This window comes from Dunckerocampus dactyliophorus, chromosome 2, assembly GCF_027744805.1.
Source record: "Dunckerocampus dactyliophorus isolate RoL2022-P2 chromosome 2, RoL_Ddac_1.1, whole genome shotgun sequence".
Taxonomy (NCBI): Eukaryota; Metazoa; Chordata; class Actinopteri; order Syngnathiformes; family Syngnathidae; genus Dunckerocampus; species Dunckerocampus dactyliophorus.
The window spans coordinates 20,836,579-20,861,138 of NC_072820.1; the positions used below are offsets into that span (position 1 = coordinate 20,836,579).

The 24,560-nt window shown below is 41.2% G+C and overlaps 1 protein-coding gene across 9 annotated transcripts in view; it reads right to left on the minus strand.

Annotated features, from left to right (window-relative positions):
* LOC129177358 (rho GTPase-activating protein 12-like) overlaps positions 1-24,560 on the minus strand; it is a 63,732-nt gene that overhangs the window by 19,731 nt on the left and 19,441 nt on the right. Inside the window, exon 1 of one of the 9 annotated variants that reach the window (XM_054768422.1) lies at positions 1-24,560. This exon is cut by the window's right edge and continues 4,290 nt beyond it. The exons of the other annotated variants lie outside the window; for them this stretch is intronic. Coding sequence (XP_054624397.1) covers positions 1-84 — 84 coding nt within the window. The 5' untranslated portion in view covers positions 85-24,560. 9 annotated transcript variants of the gene reach the window in all.

Below are 24,560 nucleotides of genomic sequence, written 5' to 3' on the forward strand. Positions count from 1 at the left end.
CTCTGGTGGAGGGTAAGCTGCAAAGTCATCTTCGTGTATGGAGACCACACTAAAAATACTCCTCCTCAATCGGATCACTGCCATTGTCCGGCAATTGACTGCAGTGCAGCATTTTAGAGGCTACTCTCATCTCAATACATGTGATCTAGTGAGTGGACGAATCAAAGGGGGAAGTCCTGCCAGTCAATCAACCGTTAAGACAGCGGACGCCTGCTATCTCATTTCAACCACATAACCACATCCTCCTCTCGAGGTTGTTTTTAAATACAAAGTGGGAAACCCCCCCAAAAGCACATTCTTAAAACAAGGAGGGTTTCCCTTGAACTGGCATTAAACCGCAGAGTTTCACCAACTGCAGCAGTAAAGCCATGGCTAAATAACCTCTTATGTAACTAAAGGCTACACTGGCTCATTAAAAATGCATGGCAAGACTCTGAACACCATTATAGGATCAGTATATTAGCACGCAGCTGCTGGTGGACATCTGCCGCCAACTGGATGACCACCTCATCAACACTGAGCTGCAAAAGCACAAAATTGCAGTGGGACATTAAGACGGTGACCTCTGGCCCTGACAAAGTAGCGCTTATTGAAAGCGCAAGAAGCCAGAAGGAAAGGTTGCTAAGAGGACACTTTACATGTGTATTTATGGTCTGTGCAGTGGTGATGTGGAAGGTATTTTTATTAACACGGTCTTTACAGCACAAACATCTGGTTCCTTTGCACCAGCGGCCCTGAGGAATGCCTTCACATCCTTACTATGACAGACAGTCAGAAGAGATCATTTCCAGAGAATCTCAATACAAGTTAAGACTACACTTGCCTGAGCAGCACTTGTCACTGTGGCGCAATAGCTTCTGCCCAGGTAGAGCTCTGGTGTCAACCGAGGTTGATGCGGAGCAGAATATGTGCAGACTGGCCATCACCAAACAATTTAACTGGGCTTTTGATGCGTAAATGTACCTTAAGACATAACAGTTTAAGCCAGGGGTGTCCAAACTTTTTCCAGCGAGGGCCGCATACAGACAAATTGTGGGATGCAGGTGGCCACTTTGATAGACTTTGTGGATTAAATATGGTATATGCTTGGTTCTCAAATAAGGGTACTTGGGGTACGTGAAGGCACTCTAGGTGGTACTTGAGATTTAACAAGCTTACATTATCAGCTGTAGCTTACATTATCAGACCAGGAAGAGGGCGGCATATAATGCTTGCAGCTCGTTCCAACGCGAGCACCCTCTAAACCACTGGAAATAGCAGCTTTAATGTTACTAATTGTGTACTTATATTTCCAAATATTTTAAAACAAGCAACTACAGATGAGTAGGGGTTTCACAAGATCTCGTGCAACAAGATCTCGCAAAATTAAAACGTGACAAGATTTCTTGTTGTCGTGGGCACTCGGTCTGGGATGATAAATTAATTAGTGAAAATGAATTGAATTGAATTGAAAATAATTGAAAATGAATTCAATAATTTTGCCAGCTTCAATAATAATATATGTCTGTTTTCCTAGTCTCCTGCCTCCAAACAGGCAGGAAGAGAATTCACTCTGTGTACTGGTTTCAGCACCTTGGCATGTTTGTTCCATAGAACGGCATGAATGGAGTGAGCCCTTTTGTCAGTCATACAGTTTCTTGACTCGGTGGGTGGAGGCGGGGCCGGTAGCATACACACTGAATTCAGAAGAACGTAACGTAGTAAATTAAATTAGTAAATTGCAATCCATTGTCATATATTTTTGTGAAAATCTTATCTTGTCTCGTTCTCGTAGATCCAATCTCCCGTATCGTACGTACCATATCTCATGACACCCCTACAGATGAGCACTGATAATCGTTAATAAATCGGATAGTGATGCTTCAGCGCTGTGTTTTACATCTTTACGTCACCAAAAATGCTTTTCTATGGTTAGGGGGTTCTTGGCTATAGAATATATTCCACAGGGGGTACTCCACTGGAAGAAGCTGTGAACCAATATTTGAAAAAACACTGACATCTTAGCTTTGTGTTATAGGTGACAAAACAAATTAGCAAAATATCTAATAATATAGCGTAAATTCCGGTGTATAAGTGGCACCCACCAAATTTTTTGCCTTATAGGAACACTTTCTTTTTTAAACTCGTGTTGGGACATGTTTGTACAGACCTTTTGAGTATTAAGTTGCTATGTGATGAATTTAGTGCTGTTAGTAAAGTGTTCTTTGAAAGATGACACCGTTAGTCAGACGTATGTTTGTATATTGGTATATATACTGACCTCCACTTACTTCCAATGGGTTGACAAGTACGTTCTGAGTGCACTGATAGCTCGTGACTGGCTCCTGCCAAAGAAAGAGCTTGCGACTTGCGACAATATGCCAAGGGCCAACAAAAAACGAGCTGCGGGCTGAAAATGGCCCTCGTGCTGCACTTAGGACACCACCGGTTGAAGTAGCCACCATTAAATTCACAACAACCCTGCATTCCCTTTGTGGCAATAAATGCCGACTAGTGAAGCCAAAATCCCGCATGACATAGTGCCAACTGAACCGGCTCGAGAGTATGCCACACAGAAGCGAGCCAATCAGCAGCCTGCTCAGTGTGCAGCTTAGCATGCTCTTAATTTCTTATTTCAGGCCAGAGCGGAAGTTAATGTGTAGAGGAGAAGAACAGATGCGCAGAGTTACTGGCAGTCCCAAATAGAGCAGCACAGGCTTATCTGTCGCGCCTGCGGGTCTGCAGTGGAATAACAATCAGGTGGTCCGGTGCTCACCTGCAGATAAATCACAACCAGACTGACAACTGTGATAGACAGCGTGGCAGGAAGTCTGCAGACCTTCAGGCATCAGGGCTAATATTGGAAAAGGAATTGCTGGAGATGCTTTAAGGTGACAGTCTATATTTAGGGTGAGCTTTTGTGGGATCTGAACACTTATTTATTTTGTCTGACTAATAATTACATCCCAGTGGAGAGTTACTTTGGGATGGCAATAGCTCAGTCTGTCCCTGCAGACAAAGAGTATGCAATATCGGTGATGGTTGCTAAAAAGACAGCATTTCACTTTCTGAAAGCTACGAATGTGCACTTGAGCAAAGCACTACCATGCGACTCTAGTGGAGGACAATTCAACTAAAATTGTTCAGGTGCCCACATTTTCAGAAAGTTAAGGAATAACAGGAGGGCAGGACTTCTACCTTCACTATTATTCTTATTTTGTATATCATGTCAGTGCCGGCCTCATTTTGACTAATGGCTAATACTGTATATTCATAAATCAAGTCAGTCAAACATTAAAACACAAGCAATATGTTTACACTCGTCAATGATCCTCCATATGACAGAAGCACTTGTGCTGTGTTTAAAGATCTATTGCAAAAAATGCTTGTCAAAGATCCTCTATATCCTAGGTTCCCAAAGTGGAGTACGGGGTACAATAATTGCCGTAGGGGGTATGTGAATAATAATTACTACTACACTCCTGCCTAACTCTCAGAGTTACACAGTGTGCTTGAATGCCTCATGTGAACAGCGCCTGCACAGTGCAGGGAGTACAGTGCAGAAGGAAGGAGACAGTGCACAAATGGTTCGTTGTTCAGTGTACATTAAACAAGGAAATATATTTTGCATTAAAAGCAGTTAGTCTTCATTTATATTGTGTGCTAAATGAGAGCTGGTCTTCTTATGTGGTGCTGTGACTAATTTGTGCATTTCCTGAACTGCAAGAGCCAGTAATTTGTTTCTTGACTGGCTGCACCGACTAGTACATGTGCAGTTGAAAAATAAGACACGGGATTAAGGCCAGTAAAACTACCATATACAGACCACGATCAAACAACACTATTTCTTGGCCAATGTTCCCGCTAATTTTTTCTAATTTTTTAAGTGTCTGAGCATTCCTTGGACCTCTGTGAGCGCCATCAGACGTGCACACTTGTAGCATCACACCTGTCGTAGTAGTCCAACTTCCATTCTGTAGTATTTTGTATATGAGTGGGTTCAAAAGGTAAGCAAGAAGTATTTCACAATGTAGCTTTCTTTTTTGTCAACCTCTGACAAAATAAGACGTGGAACTATCTCAACCAATTCATAATCTGACATTTATGCCTGTGTATGTTTGAGTATGTGTGTACATTAATGAAGGGACTTTCCGACCATCAAGTGGTCCAATGTATGTCACCTACTAACTGGGAATGTGAACGATAAACCGATGCAACCGGATGTCGTTTGAGTAGCGAACAATTCCGATGTGCCAGTAAAAGACTCCTGTCGATAATAATCAGCCATAAATCTTTAGATTAATCGATTGTGGAGACATGCACCGGGTATCACAAAAGAAGCAATCAGTTGACAGTGTCTTATACAAAACGCGAGAGCCTGTGCTGCCGGTGAAACGCGTTAGCTGGCTAGGACCAGCGTGCCGTCTAGCACCAGCGTGCCGTCTAGCTAGCCAGCGTTTGAACGCCAAAGTTTGGAACATCTTTGGATTAATTTCAGGAAGGGTGCAAAACTTAACCAGCCAGACCAACAGAGGCGAGCATGGTAACTTGATTACTTTGAAATGTAGTGCTGACAGCACTATGCTCAGTCTGAAATGTTTTGACATTTTGATTTCTGTCCTGGAAAGAGATGTGTAATTATTTAAGGGGCTTTGCACTAGGGATGTCCCAATCCCATCTTCAGGATCGGGAGCGGCTGCCGATCCGCTGTATTTGTGAAGATCGGATAATATCTGCTTCTGCCCCGAGATCGGGCCGATCCAGTTATCGTACCACGTTTGTAACTCTGAGCCACACTCCAACATGGTAAGTTGTGCCTCAAAGCTGGTTGCCACTCGACTCGCGCCACCTGCAAGAACAAGAAAAGCAACACCACCATGCAGACATGGCCGCTGTGTACCGTGTTGAAGTTTTAGTTTCACATTGGACGGTGGATATTGGGCTCTGTAGCTACTGTGGTAGTTCCCTCTCACTGTGCCTGGACTGCTGCGTCACGGTGTAGGGAGCTCGCACGGTAAGTGCCGCTCTAACCGCTGGTTCCTTATAATATGGACCGCACAAACACTACTAAACATGTTGAAACGGCTGCAAAAAATTTTGGAAACTCCTCTGTTACAGAGCGTGAACGGAAGCTAGCGCGGTTCGCCTAGTTGAGGTAGTGCAGCTGTGTGTGTGTGTGTGTGTGTGTGTGTGTGTGTGTGTGTGCGCGACTCATATGTGTGTTTTGTTGTGTTTTACTGCTTTAATGTAAGGACCATTTTACAATGCGCACTGACGAAGTACAGGTTCTGAGTGAAAAAAGATGACAGGCGCATACAGTATCAGCGCATGCTTGGGTATGTAATGCCACTTTCATATAATTGCCATCTTTATTTTATAATGTAAGATTAATATCTGCCAGCTGGCTAACTCTGCTAGTCGCAGCACTGGCTCATGGTGCATGGGGACTGGTATCATCCAACTGTATTGGGTCGCACGGTGGCCGAGTGGTCACCACTTGGGCATCTCTGCATGGAGTTTGCATGTCGGCAACTCTAAATTGTCCATGTGAGTGTGTCTACTTGTACAAGTATATGGTCAGCTGGGATAGACTCCAGCATATCCCTGTGATCCTAATGAGGATAAGCGGCATAGAAAATAGATGGAGGGAAGACATTAACCATAGAATGTAATGGAATCGTATTGTTTGTACAGTGAATCGAATCATTGTTTTTTAAATACTGTATATATATATTATATATATATATTTTTTTAATCGTATGTCTAGATTTGAATCGAATCGTCTAACACCAAGAGATTTACATCCCTACTACGAACATTATCAAAAAAATATGCAACATATAGTAAACCAGCTAACTACTCGAACGAGGTACTGTGCCATTGGATATTTTTTTTTTATTTTTATTTTTTATTTTACTGCACAGCAGAGTGAAGAGTCACAAAAAGTGTGTCCGGTCTTTCATATCGGGATTCCACATTTTTAGCCCATTTCTTCTCCGTTTTGTCTTTGACACACATAAACCTGCTTCACTGCATACCACAGTGCGGTGGGCCATGCAAACACAAAACATTCACACTTTGAATGCTTGAAGACACGCGAGTGGTTTGGCTGCGTGGTTGAACAAGTACAGACACGTCAGAAAACCCTCTTGCTTCCTGTTCCCTTCAGGATTTCATTCTACTGCACGTTTGGAATGCTTTAAAGCCAATGGGAGTGTTCGAGACTACCCACTAACTGTTTTTGGCTACAAGCCCTCTTCTGTCAGTTGTTATGACATGGTGTTGATCTGAAGTCACGCTTCAACCAATCAAGTTCAGTTTAGCTCGCCATGTTGGGGTCCTTTCCATACCCATCACAGCATTTTCACATGGCTAGCTTTTGTATTTGTGTGAGTTTAGACGGCAGAGTGTGCAACCGCCTCTGTGAGTTTATAGCGTCAGCCTATGCTGTTCCTTCTTCAACACAGGGAACCAGGTTTGTTCCCCGCAGGCCGAGACGTGAGGCCTCAGAGTAACTATTAAAATTTCGGAACCTGATTTTGGTTAGGCTGACATTTGAGAGTGACAAAAATACGCACAAGTGAACAGATATGATTCAGTGTGACTTGAGGCCATATTGTTGGTGTTCTCTATGCGACACGTGCTGAAATCGAGTCTAAAAATGCTTGAGTAATGCTGAGTTGACTCACTGAGCGTTACACGCACACTAGCACTGTGGTGAAGTAGCTGCAGGGAACACAAGGCAGAATGACTAATCTTCTTAATTTCATCTACCCAACTGCTAACAGCTAATGACGCTAATTTTACATTGATGCAGTTGACTGTGAGCGTTGGGTATTGTGAGGGTCCATTAAGGACAAGCGTACAATAACATGTCCACAATATATTACCTGTCGCAATGTGATGGGCCTTAGAAGCGAGCACCAGCCTCTCTGGCTGCTCTGACTTTGTGCAGATACAGTAAACTGTATACTGTACCAACTGTACCAACCTTGAGATTCAAAAGGCTTTTACACTTTTTAGGCTAGCGTAGCAGTGATGCCTCAGAGCTGCAGACAAAGGTCTGGGTATGGTTCCTGACTGAACGCTATGGAATACAGCAAACATATACTTATGTAGTCTATAACCATCACCCTTTTGTTATACTTCTATATAACAGCACACACACAACGCACACAAGTTGACATTCAAAGCCAGTCACAGAGGCAAACATCACAAGACAACTACAAAATCACTGTTGTGATTTTATTCAAATTCGTATCCATACAGTCCTTTCACTAAAAGGAACTCGTTGTGTTCTGCCATTGATTGATCAACAATGATTGTGTATAAATTGTTTACTGCATATACATTGCCAGTAGTGCTTCTAGCTACCATCTGTCAATGTTCGGTGGTTCTTGCTTGTAGCTGTTCAAACTAATATGTGTCTATTGGGTTGTCCCGATCCAATCTTCAGGATTGTGAAGATCGATAATATCGGCTTCCGCCACGAGATCGGGCCAATCCGGTTGCGGATCTACGTACAGGTTCTGAGTGAAAAAAGACGAGAGGCACGTTTATTCTTGCGCCCAACGCATATCAACCGTCAAGTGCCATTCTCAACAGACACAACACATTCCGGCCTTCAAAATAAGCGCGCTCTTTGTCATATTTGTCTAATAGTGTGAACAAAATAAGGGTGTCATTAAAATATCTTACATTAATAACGCGGAATTACATCAAAAGCCAAACAATATTGTTAGTCATGCTGTGTAATAGAACAGTTAATTCGTAATACTTTGATTGCATTATTTTTATTGCTTTGAAGAGCTATTTTCGTAACCATATTAAATTCCACACATTCGTGTTTGTAACAAAAGCTTATAATTATACAAGTAAAAAAAAAAACACCAAAAAAAACCACCAAAAAAAAGATCGGTACCGGATTGGATCGGTTAAAAATGTGGATCGGGACATCCTTGGTGTCTACCATTAGTGGCTCTTTAATACAAAGTGTAGTACATATGAATGCAGGAAGCCATCTCACTGTGGCGACCTGTATTGTTTCTGTGCAAATTGCTAGCCACCCAGGTCAAGATGCTCATGCTATATTGAATAGAGGGCAACAGTTGTGTCTAGCTTGTAATTTTTTTTGCGTAATCACTTCAATGGAGACATAGCTGATAGCACAATGTAGCTTGTAGAAGCCCTTCTAATGCATAGTTGCAGCCGAGACATGGTGACGGTGTTGCCAGGTCTTGCAAGAAACAAGACAGTAGCTCTCTAAAAACAAGCCAGAAACAACTGGGAACTTAGGAATTCGCAAGCGACTTCACAAAAACAACCCCAAAACAAAGTGAACTTCAAAATTGGCAAAAACCATTACAAAAAAGCAAGTCCAAAGTTGCTTCTAATAAGCGGACCTGGCAACACTGATCCGAGATGCTTTTTTTATATGTGACGGAAAAACAGGAAAAAAACATTTACCCGCGCTGAAAAGAGCATAAGCACCAACTGGTGTTTTGGGAGGCACACAGCATATGGTCAATAATCGCAGTAGAGATATAAATATCAAACAGCATATAAACAGGGACGTCACACTGAGGTATGAAAAATGAAGAAGCCAAATTATTTCAGTAATCTGACCAATTTATTGGATGGAAACATACTGAATGTTGAATGAGAGGGGAAAAGGAATCATACATATGTAGTAAATCACTCCATGAAGTACCACAACACACCGCGCTACAGGTTCAGAGGTGGTGAGACAGATGGCCACATTTGTGTGTGCGTGTGTGCATTAATCCCTCTGTGACACACAAAGCACATTCACTCCATTTCCCATTCAGCAGTACATAAAAGAACACAACCTGATTCACAACCGACTCATGGCACAGTTAATTTTTGTTTAATAATTTGTTTTTTGGTTTTATTTTGGATCCAGTTGAACATGCAAAGGCTCAAACTGAAAATACAGGTGTTCTACAGGTGGTCCTTGGGTTACGAACGAGTTCCATTCCTATGACAAGTAAGTCGAATTTTCGTGTAAATAGGAAGTCATACATAAATTAACGCTGAAGTCAGTTACACTATACACACAACACATAAAGGGCATAAAATACAGTAATAACTAGTAACTAAATAGCTAAAATCCACTGTGCTGCTTAGTTATTACGGTCGCTTTCATAGGAGCAGATCACTGAACATGCTCAAGGATACTGTAGCGACCTGGCAGTTATATGTATTGTTCAAAGAATTTTGTAATTTCTGACACTCTGTGAAGCCATGAATGTCACGTGTGTGTGTGTGTGTGTGTGTGTGTGTGTGTGTGTGTGTGTGTGTCTGTGTGTGTGTGTGTGGAGGACGGCTTCGAGGAAGTCTTGTGTTTACGGACCAACACGGAACACCGTAAACCGAGGACTACCTGTAATGAGGACTGAATTTAGAGATTTAGATCCGTGTAGGCTTGTGTGTGTGCGTCACAACAAAAACAACAATGGTGGGGTGTCATTACTTACAACAGGAGTCCCTGGTAAAGGCCCGATTACGGTCTGTGGCCAACCCGGCAAAAGCAATTATAATTTATTTTTTTTAAATGACACTCATAATATTATTTTCAATATTTTTGTAAATAACTACATATCAAATTTAATGTGAATGCAGTGTTTCCAGTAAATTCATTTTTGTGGCGGCCCGCTACAAATAAATTTAGTGCTACCTCTTCGCCCTCACTCATAAACACATTATAAAACGCACCTACATGTAGTATGCCAGAGAAGAAAAAGGCGGCGACAAAGCGGGAAGGATCAGTGATGCACACTTAGTGACTTTGTCGCTATATTTACCGAGTAACCAGACTCCTCTAGATAAAGCGAAAGAAAAAAGTTCATTCATAGCTCCAAACATATTTTTGTTTTGCTATTCATGTTTTTTACGCACTTTTTCCAAATGCATCATGGCCAATTGTGCAAATTCGGCCATTACATCATTACGTTACCCCCATCCAGAACTTTCCACAATGGCAGTGAAGACATCATTGCCATGCTCATTCAAGACTCATTTTCCACGATTACCTAACACACACATTGCCTGTCCCCAAACACATCCATCCATCCATTTTCAAACCGCTTCTCCTCATTAGGGTTGCGGGGCATGCTGGAGCCTATCCCAGCTAACTGGGTACACCCTGGACTGGTCGCCAGCCAATGGCAGTGCACATATAGACAAACAACCACTCACACTCACATTCATACCTATGGACAATTTAGAGTCAACAATTAACCTAACATGCATGTTTTTGGAATGTGGGAGGAAGCCGGAGCGCACACGGGGAGAACATGCAAACTCCACACAGAAATGCCCAAGGGAGAATCGAACCCAGGTCTTCCCGATCTCCAGGCTGTTACTGTGTTGGCCAACATGCTAACAACCGTGCGGCCCCCCAAACACATCAAACCACAATATTATCATCTTCCTTATCTCTTCTCTACAACAAACTCACGGCTTGTACCGATCTTCTATATTCATTTAGTGCCATTAATTTGATGATGTGTGCTTGCCTTTCTTTTATACATGGGTAAATAGTTGCATCCAGACGGAACACATGACTGAGGTGAAAACGATGTAATACACAAGTCACACCTACGTGTGGCGCTGTAAACAGACACGAATACGGAACCACATGACACACCATACTGTAGATGAAGAAAAACCCATGCGCATAAGTCTGTCGTCTTCCGCTTGCCGAGGCTCGTCTAGACTTACAACAAAGTGGAATTACTTCTGCAAGTCATTGTGGAAGTATAAGACAAGAAAATACCAGGAGAATGTCGACTGTGATGAGTCAGGACACTCGACGAGACACTCGAGGAAACGACGAGCCAGCGTTTACAGATCCTCCCACTCTGAAAGCCATTTTCAAACAATACCGTTTCAGGGCACTCAGAACGTTGTTTCTATGTGGATGAGAGGCTGAAATGATGAAATACTTTGCCGTTTTGACTTGAAAACGTTTCCATGTGGATAGCCCCCATAGAAACACTTTCCATCCATCTGCTCCACCTAATGTTGCCCAACAGAGTCCTGACCTTGAAACAAAATTTGTTTCTTCACATCGGGACAGCATCCCTCTTAAACCTCCAGCACAGCTGGGCCTAACGAATAGGGCTACACTCTGCCCAGCATGATGGTGGGTGGAGAGCAAACACGGGACCTTTGAGGTCAAATGTGCTGGGACGGCTACTGAAGGAGATAAATTTAAATGGCCATAAAGGTGGCAAAATTACGACAGACTGAGCTGCGCTGCTGTGACTGACACATGAGTGAAGATAAAAGCCTCTCTAAGGGGAGCAGCCATCTACAAAGTGCACTTTATTCATTCACGGCTGCCTCCAGGCCACAAAACTGAAGCGCAAAGCAGAGTCTTTAGAAAGGACTACAATGTGACCTCAAAACCAAAATGAACCTTTTTCACAGAAGTCATTTTGTCATAGAATTACATAAAAAAAATACAGATCTGATGCCTGGGCCAAGAAGGAGCCATTACAAAAGGTGTAGGCAGAGGAATTAATTTTATAGAGTCAATGTGGTATCAAGAGAATCATCATGACAATGGAATCAGCACAGGACTGTGATTATTCCCAGCAAAGACGTGGAATGTTCCATTGGCAAAGTAGTTGTAGTTGGCGTAGTGTCATATATCCCGACAAGATCAAGTCATGGATCATGAAACACTGGACCTCCTATGAGTGGGCACTGGGTACATGTGAGTCATGCATGACACACAAGTGGCCTTCTCTTTGGCAACAGAAATCATCGCAAGAGCCCCAAATTACGGCATTACTGTAAATGAGCTAAACAGTTTACGTAAGAAGGAAACTATGCTTTATAGTGACCCGTTTAGCAATCCAGCTTTTCCCATTACAACACAAGAGGTTGTGTTGAACTACAAGACAAAGCTAGCCAAAGCAACAGGTGGCGCTATACCTCAGCCAATCAGAGGGCTGAAAAAAATTGGTAATGGCTAGTTTATTTCATAATGTGCTTAACAATGTCACATTGCAGTACTTCAAACTTGCACAATTCAACATGTCAAAAAAGGAGGCGGAAGAAGCAGAGTTTATTTAATCCGACCCCTTCATTTTGTTCTGAAGAAGGCCCGCAAGAGCTAATAAGAAAAGTCACAGATGAAATGACTTTCCTTAAAATATGCTTTGATTAAGAGAGGTTATAGCTGAACCTAACTAAAACTAAAATAATGCTATTTGGTAATAGCAGAAAGGACATTTGTGAGCAAATACAAATAGACGGCATAGTCATTGACAGCGTGAACGAAAATAAATTACTCGGCGTTATAATCGACGACAAAATGAGTGGGAAATCCCACATTAATTATACAGCATATAGTGGCAATACTTCAATACTTCAATGTATGTTCAATGTATAAAGCAAAATTTGTTCTGGAACAAAAATCACTCCATACTCTATTGCTTTCTGGTTTTACCATGTCGAAATCATTGTGTGGAGATGTGGGGAAATAACTACAGAAGTACACTTCACTCACGAACAGAAAAGATCAGTTTGGATAATCCATAATGCCGGTTATAGAGAACATAGAAACCCTGCTCTGGTAAACCTAAAACAGCTAAAATTATGCATAAAGCAAAAAATAACCTGTTACCCAAAAACATAATATAATTCTTCTCAACAAGAACACAAACAATGCACTAAAATGAACCATTTCAACAAACAGTATAAGTTGGCCTGTCACTATAACAAATTTTGCTGGACGATAATCGTTCCACAAATTATTGCCGATAAACAATATTATCGTCAACATTATTTTGAGACGAGTTTTTTTCATTAATGTAATGATAATGTAATGGCATAATAATGTGAGTCCACTGCTATAAAAGCAACTGTCACTTGTTATGAGTACTTAACATTGTAACTGGAATGTCCAAAGTTTTTAAATAAAATAAATTAAACAACATAACTAAACAAAAAAGACAGAAAAACTCAGTTTCTTTTAGCAAAAATTGCACTTACATAAAAATCACAATCAATCACAATATTTCTGCTTTTGAATCGGTGTCACTTTCGTTGTCTTCTGGATATTGACAAAAAAAAATGGAGAAATAAACCGTAAATACTCTGAAGTTGAAATTGTGTGTCAATGCAGATGTCAGCTCATTTGCATATACACTTCCTTGATTGACTTAGCAACATTGTGTGTGTAATACGCTGTTTACGTTTAATGAGGTGCAACATTTTGTCGAAGTTTGGTCAAAGTATATGTTTTGGATGCAGCAAAATGCATTTGGTGCACAATGAGGTGTTATACTTCGGGAATCACGGCAGCTGAAACGTAAGTTCCACGGTTTTGTATTATTTATTTTGGTGTCTTTGTCACAAACTTTTTCATGTCACAAAATGACGGTACTCAAACGAGATGAAATTTACATCAGATAGTGTTTTATACACAGTAGGCACAAAGAAAGTATTTGATTGTGTAGCACACGAGACGCACATCTAATGAGTGCACATTTGCTAGCGCCCCACCTCTCCCCACTGGGACAAAGAGACTGAATGACTGACAGGAGGGTTCACTCACTCTATTCATTCCGCTATCGAACCAACACAGCCAGGTGTTATGACAGAAGCCCAGAGTGAACTCTCTTGTCATCCAGCCCGTTTGGTAGAGAGAGAGAAGGAAAACAAACACGCATGCACATGTCAATATATCGATGCCAGCAAAATTATTGACGTTATTTTAATTTATTGTGAGATTAATTGATTTAACTTTTCAAGGTTTATGGATGTAGTGAAAGAGGACATGAAGGTAGTTGGTGTGAGAGAAGAGGATGCAGAAGACAGGGTTAGATGGAGGCAATTGATTCGCTGTGGCGACCCCTGAAGGGAAAAGCCGAAAGTAATGTGATGTATTCCGATGTAACCTGTATGCATGTTCAAAATAAAATTAAACCGTTACCATTCTCCATGTCTCAGCAATAACTGATACAGTGGCGCCTGGGTTTTCATTATTGCTTTGTTCCAAAAGGTCAGACGAGAAACAAAACAAACGTACAATCATGTAAATCCAATAAATCTGTTACACACAAAAATATTCGAAATATTTTAGACAATAATTATAGTTTTACAGGCAGAAAACAATGTAAAATACCCCGCTTTTCAGCCGAAGTCAGCTGAGATAGGCTCCGGCATACCCCCTCGATCCTAATTAGGATAAGCGACATTGAAAATTGATGGATGGAAAACAATGTGAAATCATTACAAATGACCAATTAAATAGTTAATGAAAATTAACATGAATTTTACCTTTTTTTGCCAAAGACGTTGATGAGCAGAGAAGGGGGAGGGGATGGGACGCCAACCTAGTACTTTGCGTTGAGTTTCTTCTTTAATTCAATAGTGTTTCACACCTTCTTTGTTAAATCTAAGTTAAAGGGATAGTTTGGATTTTTTGACATTAAGTTGTATGACATCCCCATCAGCAGTGTACTAGAGCAACAGTGGTTTACCCCCCAATTGATCCTGTGAGTCCAGTTCTGGTCGGAGATCTGTGACGAGGAACGTCATTCTGCTTAGTTGCTGGGGTCATTTCAGTAAAGAGTTTGGCTTCTCATAACAATATGCGTTTAAAAGAGTAATACATTTGCATCACAAAAATGCCCCCCCCCCAAAAAAAATCAAACCTCACAGAATGCTCAGAGATATATTTGTCTCCCGCCGTATCCCTGTGCACTGTCGCCTGTGCATTCAGGTGTATGTGATGAAGATGCTCATGGAAATGCCAATTTTTTTCCGTGACGGAGCGCTGCAGCCATCTTGTTTACGTATGAGTTCCAGAACGGAAGAAGATGCGAGCGTCTTCAGAGCAGAAAGAAGGAAGAAGACAGAGCAAGAAGTTCCTCATTGATCTGTGTGAGTTACAGTATATGAACAAGTATGTAAGTTTGATGCTTATGTTGTACTGTACATTAAGAGTGGTTAATCTTGAAGATTTAATTTATATTGGTGGTCCAACCCCCGCACTGCAAAAACCTGTCAATGTATGTGCATGTCAGGATGAGAGAGTTGGGATTCCCCCCAAAATAAGGCTGTCAAAAAAGTGCCTTTATTATTAGCGCATTAACTTTGACAGCCCTTTATATACAAAAATTTGACAATGTCTTACATAATGATAGTACCATAAATGATATTTTAAAAAGCTTTCTATTTTAAAATTTTAAAAAATGATCAATTTCTAATAGCCAAAGGCATTTATAACTGTAGTTTTTTTTTTTTGTTGTTCAAAACATGTCAACTTTTTCTCATAACTTTTCTTTTCTTTTCAGTATGGCCTTAATCATCCTTCAGCTATGGGCCACAAATGCCCCCGGGGCTGGACTTTGGACACCGCTACTATAGGGGATGTTTGTTGTTCATGGTCATGGAATGTGCTTTAATGTTAGTGAATACTTGGGGCTGACCCGCCTCTGCACAGCTTGAAGAATGTTGCCAAAAAGGTGAGAATGATGTTTAGCTGCAACTGTTTATTTTTCTTAAACTGCTGCAGGCCTGAACAATTCACCTTTTTTTTTTTTGGAGGAGTGTAGGAGGAGGGTCAAGAACTAAACGACGAAGAGAGAGTCATCTCATCTATCCATGTACACATTATCTACCGACACTTTGTGCTATACTAGACATAATACTGTACAGTTTAATATGATCCCAATCATGTACATAAATCAGGTTACCACAGCTTTCAATATTAAACTAAACTACAAACACAATAATAAACAAATTAACAGTATCAATCACAACTGAGCATTATTATCTTTGTAAAGGCTGATTTTTTTGTATTGAACACCTCCTGACACTTTTAATCTCGCAACTTCCACTGTGGTGATGAATCTTGAGCTGGGAAGTGCTGGCAGACATTTAGAGCAAAGCACACAAGGTCAATGTGACGGCACAATGAAACAACACTGCTGCTGCTGCTTCTCTTGTGCAGTCCTGACAGTCACAAGTCACAAGTCAATGATGCGGGCTTGAAAAAAAAGGAAAAAAAAAGACACCACTTCCCTTCAAACATGTTCCGACCTGATGTGAAAAAGACAATTTGCCCATACAGCAGTGAGTGCCTGGGTTTGTCTGAGTGCTGCAGGGTGCTACTTAACGAAGGAAACACAGAATCAAGCATAATCCTTCTTATAGATAACCTTCAACAGCAACAACAACAACAACAACGTGGAAAGATCCAACTGATAAGTGTGTTTTCTGTGAAAGCTGTCCGTCAAGATTAGGAAGTTGCAAGCGGCAACATAAAAAAAACATCTCATCTATTTTCTCAACAATCTTTTCACCATCAGTTGATTAAGTTACGTCATGCTGTAACCGAAGCCTTGTTAAGGACCACCAACTCCAAATGATAGAAAGTCTTGAAAGCCTGGAATATTCAGCTGTCTTTAAAAAAGCTTTTTCCTATTGGGAATTCCAGCACCTTCATTTATAGGAGCTAAACCGGTCTTTCTGGTACGGACTGTGTGCATCATTTACTCAACAGCAACACAAACCTGCTGGGATGAAACCAGTCCAACGAGCCCAAAAGAGGGCCAGCCCAGTCATACCTTCCGTCCAGGCACCGCGGCGGAACATGATGCAGCTAATGAGGAGCAACATGTGGTGGTTTCAAACACAGTGTGAGTCATCAAGAGGAATGGGAAGAACATAACAGGAGAAAAATCTACTCAGATGATCTGGAATGGAATGATCAGCGTGGTGCAGAACAAACAGGAAGCCAAACTGGCTTTGACCGCACAGCAAGAGAATGCAATATTAAATGTAGGAGATCTGACAATTTGAATGTCCTTTGTTTGAAACACTATGTGTCTTCACTTGGAACAACTCAGATAATATTGCTACATTTTGGAACTGGTCAAAGTTGAACACTTTCCATGGAATGAATATTTTTTTTTTTTTTTTTTTTTTAAAAAGCTTCCAAAAGAACTTTTGGAAAATGTTGAAATTGCCCAAAATGTACAAATAAATAAATACAAAGATATAAATAAAGGATTTTTTCCAAATAAAATGTATATATGTGTACCAAAATGTGCTTTATTGTGATACAGTAAATGATTTGGTAGTGACAATGGTTCTGGTCCATAGAAAACATTCAAAATGTACAAAAATATGTCAAAAATGAAAAACAAATAGCTCCTAAAACTCACAATGACAAGTGCGCCTGAATGCCTCACAGGGCAGGGAGAAAAGAGCAGATAGGAGACAGAGCATGAGGTTGTTCATTGCTCTGTGTCCGTCGTATGAACATTTTTGACCCGGAATTATTATAAAATTAACCAATTAATTATGTTTAATATAAAGTTAAATAAGATTTTTTTTTTTTTTTTTTTTTTTTAAATTGTGCAGGAGTTGGGGGTACATACAGTAGCTTCAAGTCAAATGTCTGAAGGGGTATGCTGTTATGTCCTAGGTTTTAGTTTTTCTTATTGCCATTTGTAGGGCTTTATGGCATTTATTTGGTTTACTCCAGCCTTGTTTCTATTTTTCAGATCTTCTCGGGATTGGTGATGAGGAGGCGGAGCCAGGAGACGCACCTGTTGCCAATTAACTTTTTGGCCTACCTTTTTTTCGCTTCGTTGTGGGTTCGTTTCGTTGCAGGCCTCATGCTTGGTACGTTAGATCTATTTGCTCAACCACCTATTTCCAGCGCATGTTTGTTTTTCTAGCTACTTATTCGATACGTCTCCTGGCGTCTTTTCCTCCGCCACCTTTGTTGTAAGTACACCCAAGTATTTTTTGGTCCTATTTTGGTGTGTACTATTTCAGGCATCTACCCTATTTTTTCAAGCAGTGTGCTTCGCCTTCCGTTGCCCTTTTTTTGCCTGCTGTTGGAGAAATGAAAGACTCCTGTTCTGCCGCATCTGCCTCACCTTTGTGGGCTTCCACAACTCTGATCTTAACATATGTGACTGTAAAATGTTTGGGAACCACTGGTTTAGACTATTAAACAAGGTGTTTGCACATTTTTCAAATACAAATTGAAACACTAAGACCTTTTAAAGGCGTCAAAAATGAAGACTACACCACAGCAAAAAAGATAAATAAGTAGGGCTGTCAAATGATTAAAAAATGTAATCAAATGAATCAGAGATTTCAAATTAATTAATCATGAGTAATCACCATTTGAAACTATGCGTGAAATATGCTTTTTTTTTTACTGTATTTTATGAAAAAAAATGACAGATCACAATTTTTTATATTTGTAGTTAACTGTAACTAAATGAACTGAAAATTTAAATCAAGCTAAAAGATGTACACGTGTAAGAACAACTATTTACCTAACTCTAGTAGCCCAGCATTTGAGTCATACATTAACCGTCGTATTGCATTCAAAGACACCACGTAATTTTTTAAGTTGAATTCACTGTTTTGAGTGTAGACAGATTTTCTGGGATTTCCGAGCATACTTAAATGCAGCAAATTGTACTTCCGCATTGAGTTACATTAGTGAGTGATAAGAATATCCACATACTGTTTTTCTTTGTCTTTCTGTTTATTTAGACCACACATACGTTCATAATGAAAACATTGTTGTGATTTTCAGAGTGTCCATGAATGGATCTCGCTGTGGTCTCGTGACAATGAGGAAGTGTGGTTCCGAGGAGGACTAGAGACGTGTTTGTGATTTGGACATACATACAGTATATGGTGTTGGAATGGCACTGCTGAGCGTTAGACTCTGTGGGGACACTACTGTGCCTCCGTGTGCCACCATAACAGAGAGGGGTGGCTTGACATAGCGCACATGCTTTAATTACGTTAACAATTTTACATAATGAATGAAATAAATTAGTTACCACCATTAACGCGCTATTTTTGACAGCCAACTTAAAAGACAGCTTAAAGTTGTTTTATGGAACAGCTTTTTAGGTTTTAGGAACTTCAAATGCCCACATTTGGTGAATAACAGGATGCATTAATGTCAACTATTAGAAATGCAAACATACAAACTGTTTAGACCAGGGGTCGGCAACCTTTAGCAACAAAAGAGCCATTTTGCCTCCTCTTCCAGTAAAAAAAAAACAAAAAAAAAAACAATAGTCTGGAGCCGCAAAACATAACACAGCGTACAAACTTGTCAAAGTTGTAATCTTTTTTAAATGTTACCTGTTACAGCAACAAAATTCAACAAATAAAAGTGCAGCAAGTGTGTGTAGGCCTACTCTGAAATCATCATCAAACGCCTTTTTCAGTTGCTCCCGTATTTGTTTAAAAAGAAAACAAAGTGTAGCCACCTTTAACATGAAAAAGCTCATCAGAGTTCACATTTTTGCATGTGTTGTTTGCTCAACAGCGTTTATGCCTGTGCTGAATTGCCATCAATAACCATTCTATTGAGCCTGTCCTTGACTGTCTCTGCAGAGGGAGCCATTCATTTTCTGAATCATTTCTTGTTTGTTTTCTAATTTCAAGAATAGATGCTGATATTTTTATGAACGATTTTTTTCCACATATTCTCCATCTGTGAACGGCTTTCCCCTCCTTACGATCTCATGTGCAGCCGAGTGTTGCCAACTTGGCCATTTTCTCGCTAAACCTGGCCACTTTCTAAACCCTCTTGATGATTTATTTTCCAAAAAGCGACTGGCGACAAATGTAGGGACTGGTATTTGGAGATGTAAAAGTGAAACATATTGTTCTGCCCCACCTCATAGCAGTCACAGGCAGGGTGACACGGTCAGCTCCCGCAGCACACTATCCACCTCACCACCTCGTCGATTAGTGTGTCACATAGCTACAGCGCGCTTCTCGTTATAAAACATATTGCTATGCTCTTGTAAATTCTTGCTTCAGACTCAACTCCAAACTTGGTCAACTTTTTTCTCTCCGGTGAGACTCACCGCATACACTAGCCTACGTCCCCTTCTCTTGCTCATCCAATCATGAGTGAGAACGCAGTCTAGATGCATTCACGGACTTGCGATGAGTCGGATATTTCAAATTCTTTTCAAAAATGCACTTTCCCTTCTTCGGTGTTAAAAAGAAAATCACCAAGCTCAGCAAAGGGAGCCGCAACGTGGAGGCTGTCGAGCCGCATGCGGCTCCGGTGCCACGGGTTGCCGACCCCTGGTTTAGACAAACCAGTCTTATACTTTGCGCCTGCAGTTGCATCTGTGCAAGGAGAAGGTAGAGCAACCACCTTGCAACATTTATAAAGCGAAGCACTAAATGACAGACAGTTGATGGCATTATTTGAGAAATTAAGTTAGAGGCTAACTGCGTATGTCTCACGCTTTTGTGCCTTCAATCATGTTAGCGTATGCTTGGTCAAGAGGGTAACTTGCTGATAGCTAGCACTCAGTAGTAGCCCGCCGCTACATACTGGGACAAAGAGGCTGAATGGATGAAAGGAGGGTTCACTCTCTTCGTTCATTCTACCGGATCACCAATGCGCACAGACAGATGCAGAATGAACCCTCTTGTTCCAGCCTGTGCGGTAAACAGAGACGAGGAAAACAAACACGCAAGCATGTACATGTCAATTTAATCGAGGCCGGCAAAATTATCGACTTCGTTTTTTCTTTTATCGTTCGTTACTCGATTTATCGATTATCGTGACAGGCTTAATCACACAGCAACTTAACACTCACAAGAGCAGTTCATTGGCCAACTGCTGCCATGGATGAAGAGGGAGGGAGCCAGAGGGAGCTCTGCATACAGAACGTATACTGCATAGAGTACAAGTATATTGGTGAAATCTCTCCACTCCAGTGCTTGACAGCCAATACTGACATTCACTAATGCCAGCTGACTGTGCACATCGCTGCGCACACATCAATATTTGGGATTATTCTAGTATGAAATGAGGAGAGATGATGAAGCCGTGCAGGAAGCAGTGTACTTTGTTACCACGTTGGAGTTGTTCAACAAAAACATGAACGAAAATGTCACGTTTTGCTTTGCAGTTGTTTACAATGTTGGTCCTCACTTTTGAAGGCCAAGTGCATATTTGGAGGACATAAAAAGCCTATACCTGCTGCCAGTCATGCTCTGCCCTAGAAGCAAATCACACAGCTTAGCAGCACAGCTGCCCAAACAAACGTTATGTAGCCGCCACTTACGTAATGAAGCATAGTCAACACTTTGACCTGCCATCACAGGGTTTCCCCTAGGATTTTTTTTTTAACTGGTGGTGGGCTGCATGGGAGGGCGGACTGTTGCCGCTGTGTCATGCCGCTGCGGCATCAGCAAATTTTGATTTTTAGTAATGACAAATTACACCTTATCAATTTATTAACTTATTCATTTAACTTTTTTCAACAACCAGCAGAACATGAGCAGTGAACATTGCAAAACTGTTAACGTAATGGCAATGTTGCAGAGAGGACTTAAACTGAGAGTCTAAAACGTCAAGCCTCCTTTGTCATCTAACCTACTTAGTCAAACAGTACTATGTGACTATTAGTATAAAAGTACAAAATGTTGTACTGTTTGACACAAACCTGAATTTAATTTGATGCCTCTTTTAGAGTTATATGAATACATGGGAAATGAATTGTTCAATAATATTATTTTTTAGTTCAAAATAACACAAATAACAAAATAACAATTGAAATATTTACATGATAAAATTCAGAGTCCAGGGTTATAATAGTGTACGTGTCTCCAAATTCCAGCACTATTAAAAGATACTTTAACAAAATGATGGCTGTTGGATGTAGAGGGACTATATTAGCTGACACGTCTCTTCAACATTGCATGGAAGTCAGGAACAGTAACTCTGGACTGGCAGACCGGGGTGGTGGTCCCCCTCTTTACACTCCTTTGCCTCCCTGGGAAAGTTTATGACAGGGTGCTGGAGAGAAGGGTACAACCGTTAGTTGAACTTTGGCTGCAGGAGGGGCAATGTGATTTTGGTCCCGGGCGCGGAACACTGGACCAGCTCTACACCTTTGCAAGGGTGCTGGAGAGTACATGGGAGTTTGCCCAACCGGTGTACATGTGCTTTGTGGACCTGGAAAAGGCATTCCACAGTGTCCCTCGTGGTATCCTGTGGGGGGTGCTCCGGGAGTACGGGATTGATGGCAGACTACTACGTGCCATTCGTTCCTTGTACAACCGAAGCAGGAGCCTGGTTCGCATTGCCAGCAGTAAGTCGAGCCTGTTTCAGGTGAACGTTTGCCTCCGCCAAGACTACCTTTGTCACTGATTCTGTTCATCACTTTCATGGACAGAATTTCTAGCCGCAGCCAAGGCCTTGAGAGGGTCCAGTTTGGGGACCTTAGGATCTCTTCTCTGCTATTCACAGACAATGTAGTTCCGATGGCCTCATCAGGCTGTGCCCTTCAGCGTTTGCAGCTGAGTGTGAAGCTTCTGGGATGAGACTCGGCACCTACAAATCCGAGGTCCTAGTTTTCAGACCAAAAAGGGTAGACTGCACCTTCCGAGTTGGAAGTGAGGTGGAGGAGGAGTTCAAGTATCTCGGAGTCTTGTTCAGGGGTGAGGGAAGGCTGGAGCGTGAGGTCGACAGGCAGATAAGCACAGCGTCTGCATTAATGCGGCTGAAATGAGTTTCCTACGTAGGGTGGCTGGGCTCACCCTAAGAAAGGAGGGTGAGGAGCTTGGTCACCTGGGAGAAGCTCAGAGTAGAGCCTCTGCTCCTTCACATTGAGAGGAGCCAGTTGAGGTGGTTTGGGCATCTAGTCCGGATGCCTCCCGGACGCCTCCTTGCTGATGTGTTCTGGGCATGCCCAGCCAGGAGAAGGCCCTGGGGCAGACCCAAGACTCGCTGGAGGGATTATGTCTCACAGCTGGCCTGGGAACGCCTTGGGGTCGTCCCGGTGGAGATGGAAAAGGTGGCAGGGGACAGGGAAGTCTGGACTTCCCTACTGAGACTGCTGCCCCCGCGACACGGACTCAGATAAGCGGAAGAAAATGGAATGGAATGGAATGACAAAAAGAAAGGAGAGATGAGCTATGTGTGTTTAATGCGATTGCCAACATTTAAATTGCACTTCAAAAACAAAGCACATCTTCACTCAGCGTGCTCATTTGTCATTAAATACAGGCATCATGTCTGAATTGAACACTTATAAAAATACTAAGAGGTGAAGCAAATATTCTGTGAACTACTCAACATCAGCTGGTGAGCTACTGCTAGCATACGAGCTACCTGTTGGAGACCCCTGTGATATGTCACTATCTTAAAACTTAATGTTGATCAACTTAGACACACATCTAGTGTTTTGTAGACAAGCCATAAGTATTACAATGATAACAAGAGAGCTAGATTGTGAAGTGACACTTTAAAAAGTAAGTTAGCATGTACCCAAAGAACGTGGTAGCCACTTGTAGCTCGCCCATGGGACAAAAACAAGCTAGCTAGCTGCCACCACAGAGGCAGTGAGAACCAGGCAAAATGTGTAAACAAAGATTGCAGAAAGTCGAATGTGATTGAAATGTGAGCGATCACACACACTGCCAATACATAGGCTTAGCCTGTGACAAGCTGTCGACAAGTGACTGAAACATTTTACGTACTATTTTTCATTCTCACTGTAAGGAACAAAGTGCGTCCCTTCCGGTCATGTACTGTGCCAACACGGCAGACAGACGATATCAGTGCATGATTACCAAAATTAAGCGTAGTGAAACATTTTTATGACATTTAAATTTTTTTTCAAACTAATTGTGGTCAATATGTGGGTAAATAAGCTACATATTATATATTTAGTATATACATCCATTTATACAATACAATACTTAACATTTTTTTCAAGTTCTAAAAAAACAAACAAACCACTTTTTAAAGGTGTGGCGGCCTTTATTTTGGTGGCGGTACGGCACGATCAATTGCTGTACATGTAGCAGAAACCCTGCATCATCACTTTCAACATTACTGAGTCTCTTCATTCTGCCTACTGACAATATGGCTTCAATGCAAACAATCAGTGCTTTGGATAACTGATGATGAATACATAACGAACACTAAAATGTGTGGGTTTACGTAAGGCTGGTTGTCTGACTGGGATTAGGAATATCTCTCCAAAGTATTCTAGCATGACTAATGAGATTCTGCAAGAGGATTACAGTGGAAACTCTAAACTTTTTGCACCGAGGATATTTTTTTTATCATCTTGTAAACAGGCTAAAACCAACCCATGTAGATATGCTAAGAAGTTATACAGAGGATCCCTGCATATTCCCCATTCGGCGCAAAAGTCGCAGATTTTTGGTAAAAAAAAAAAAGTTTTTTTCCCCAGCCCAAAATATTTTTTTCTCCAGCAGAAAACACATCTCATTCACCCAAGGTTGATATTATTTCGTAAATATGTGATAAAAATGCAGAGCATACATACATGTGCCATCCCGCAATTTTACGTTTGTGTCTTTATGCTTCACTATTAATAATTGTTTACCAAAGTTGAGATGTTGCACTTTGTTTTATTGTCCTTGAATGCACCAAAGTTGCCTGCTACAAAAGCAAAAGTTAAAAATAGACGTAACTTTCTCCGAAGCTAATTAGTGGGGAGCACCTATACATTTTAAACTTTAAAATGCCTTTAATAAGTGTGTGA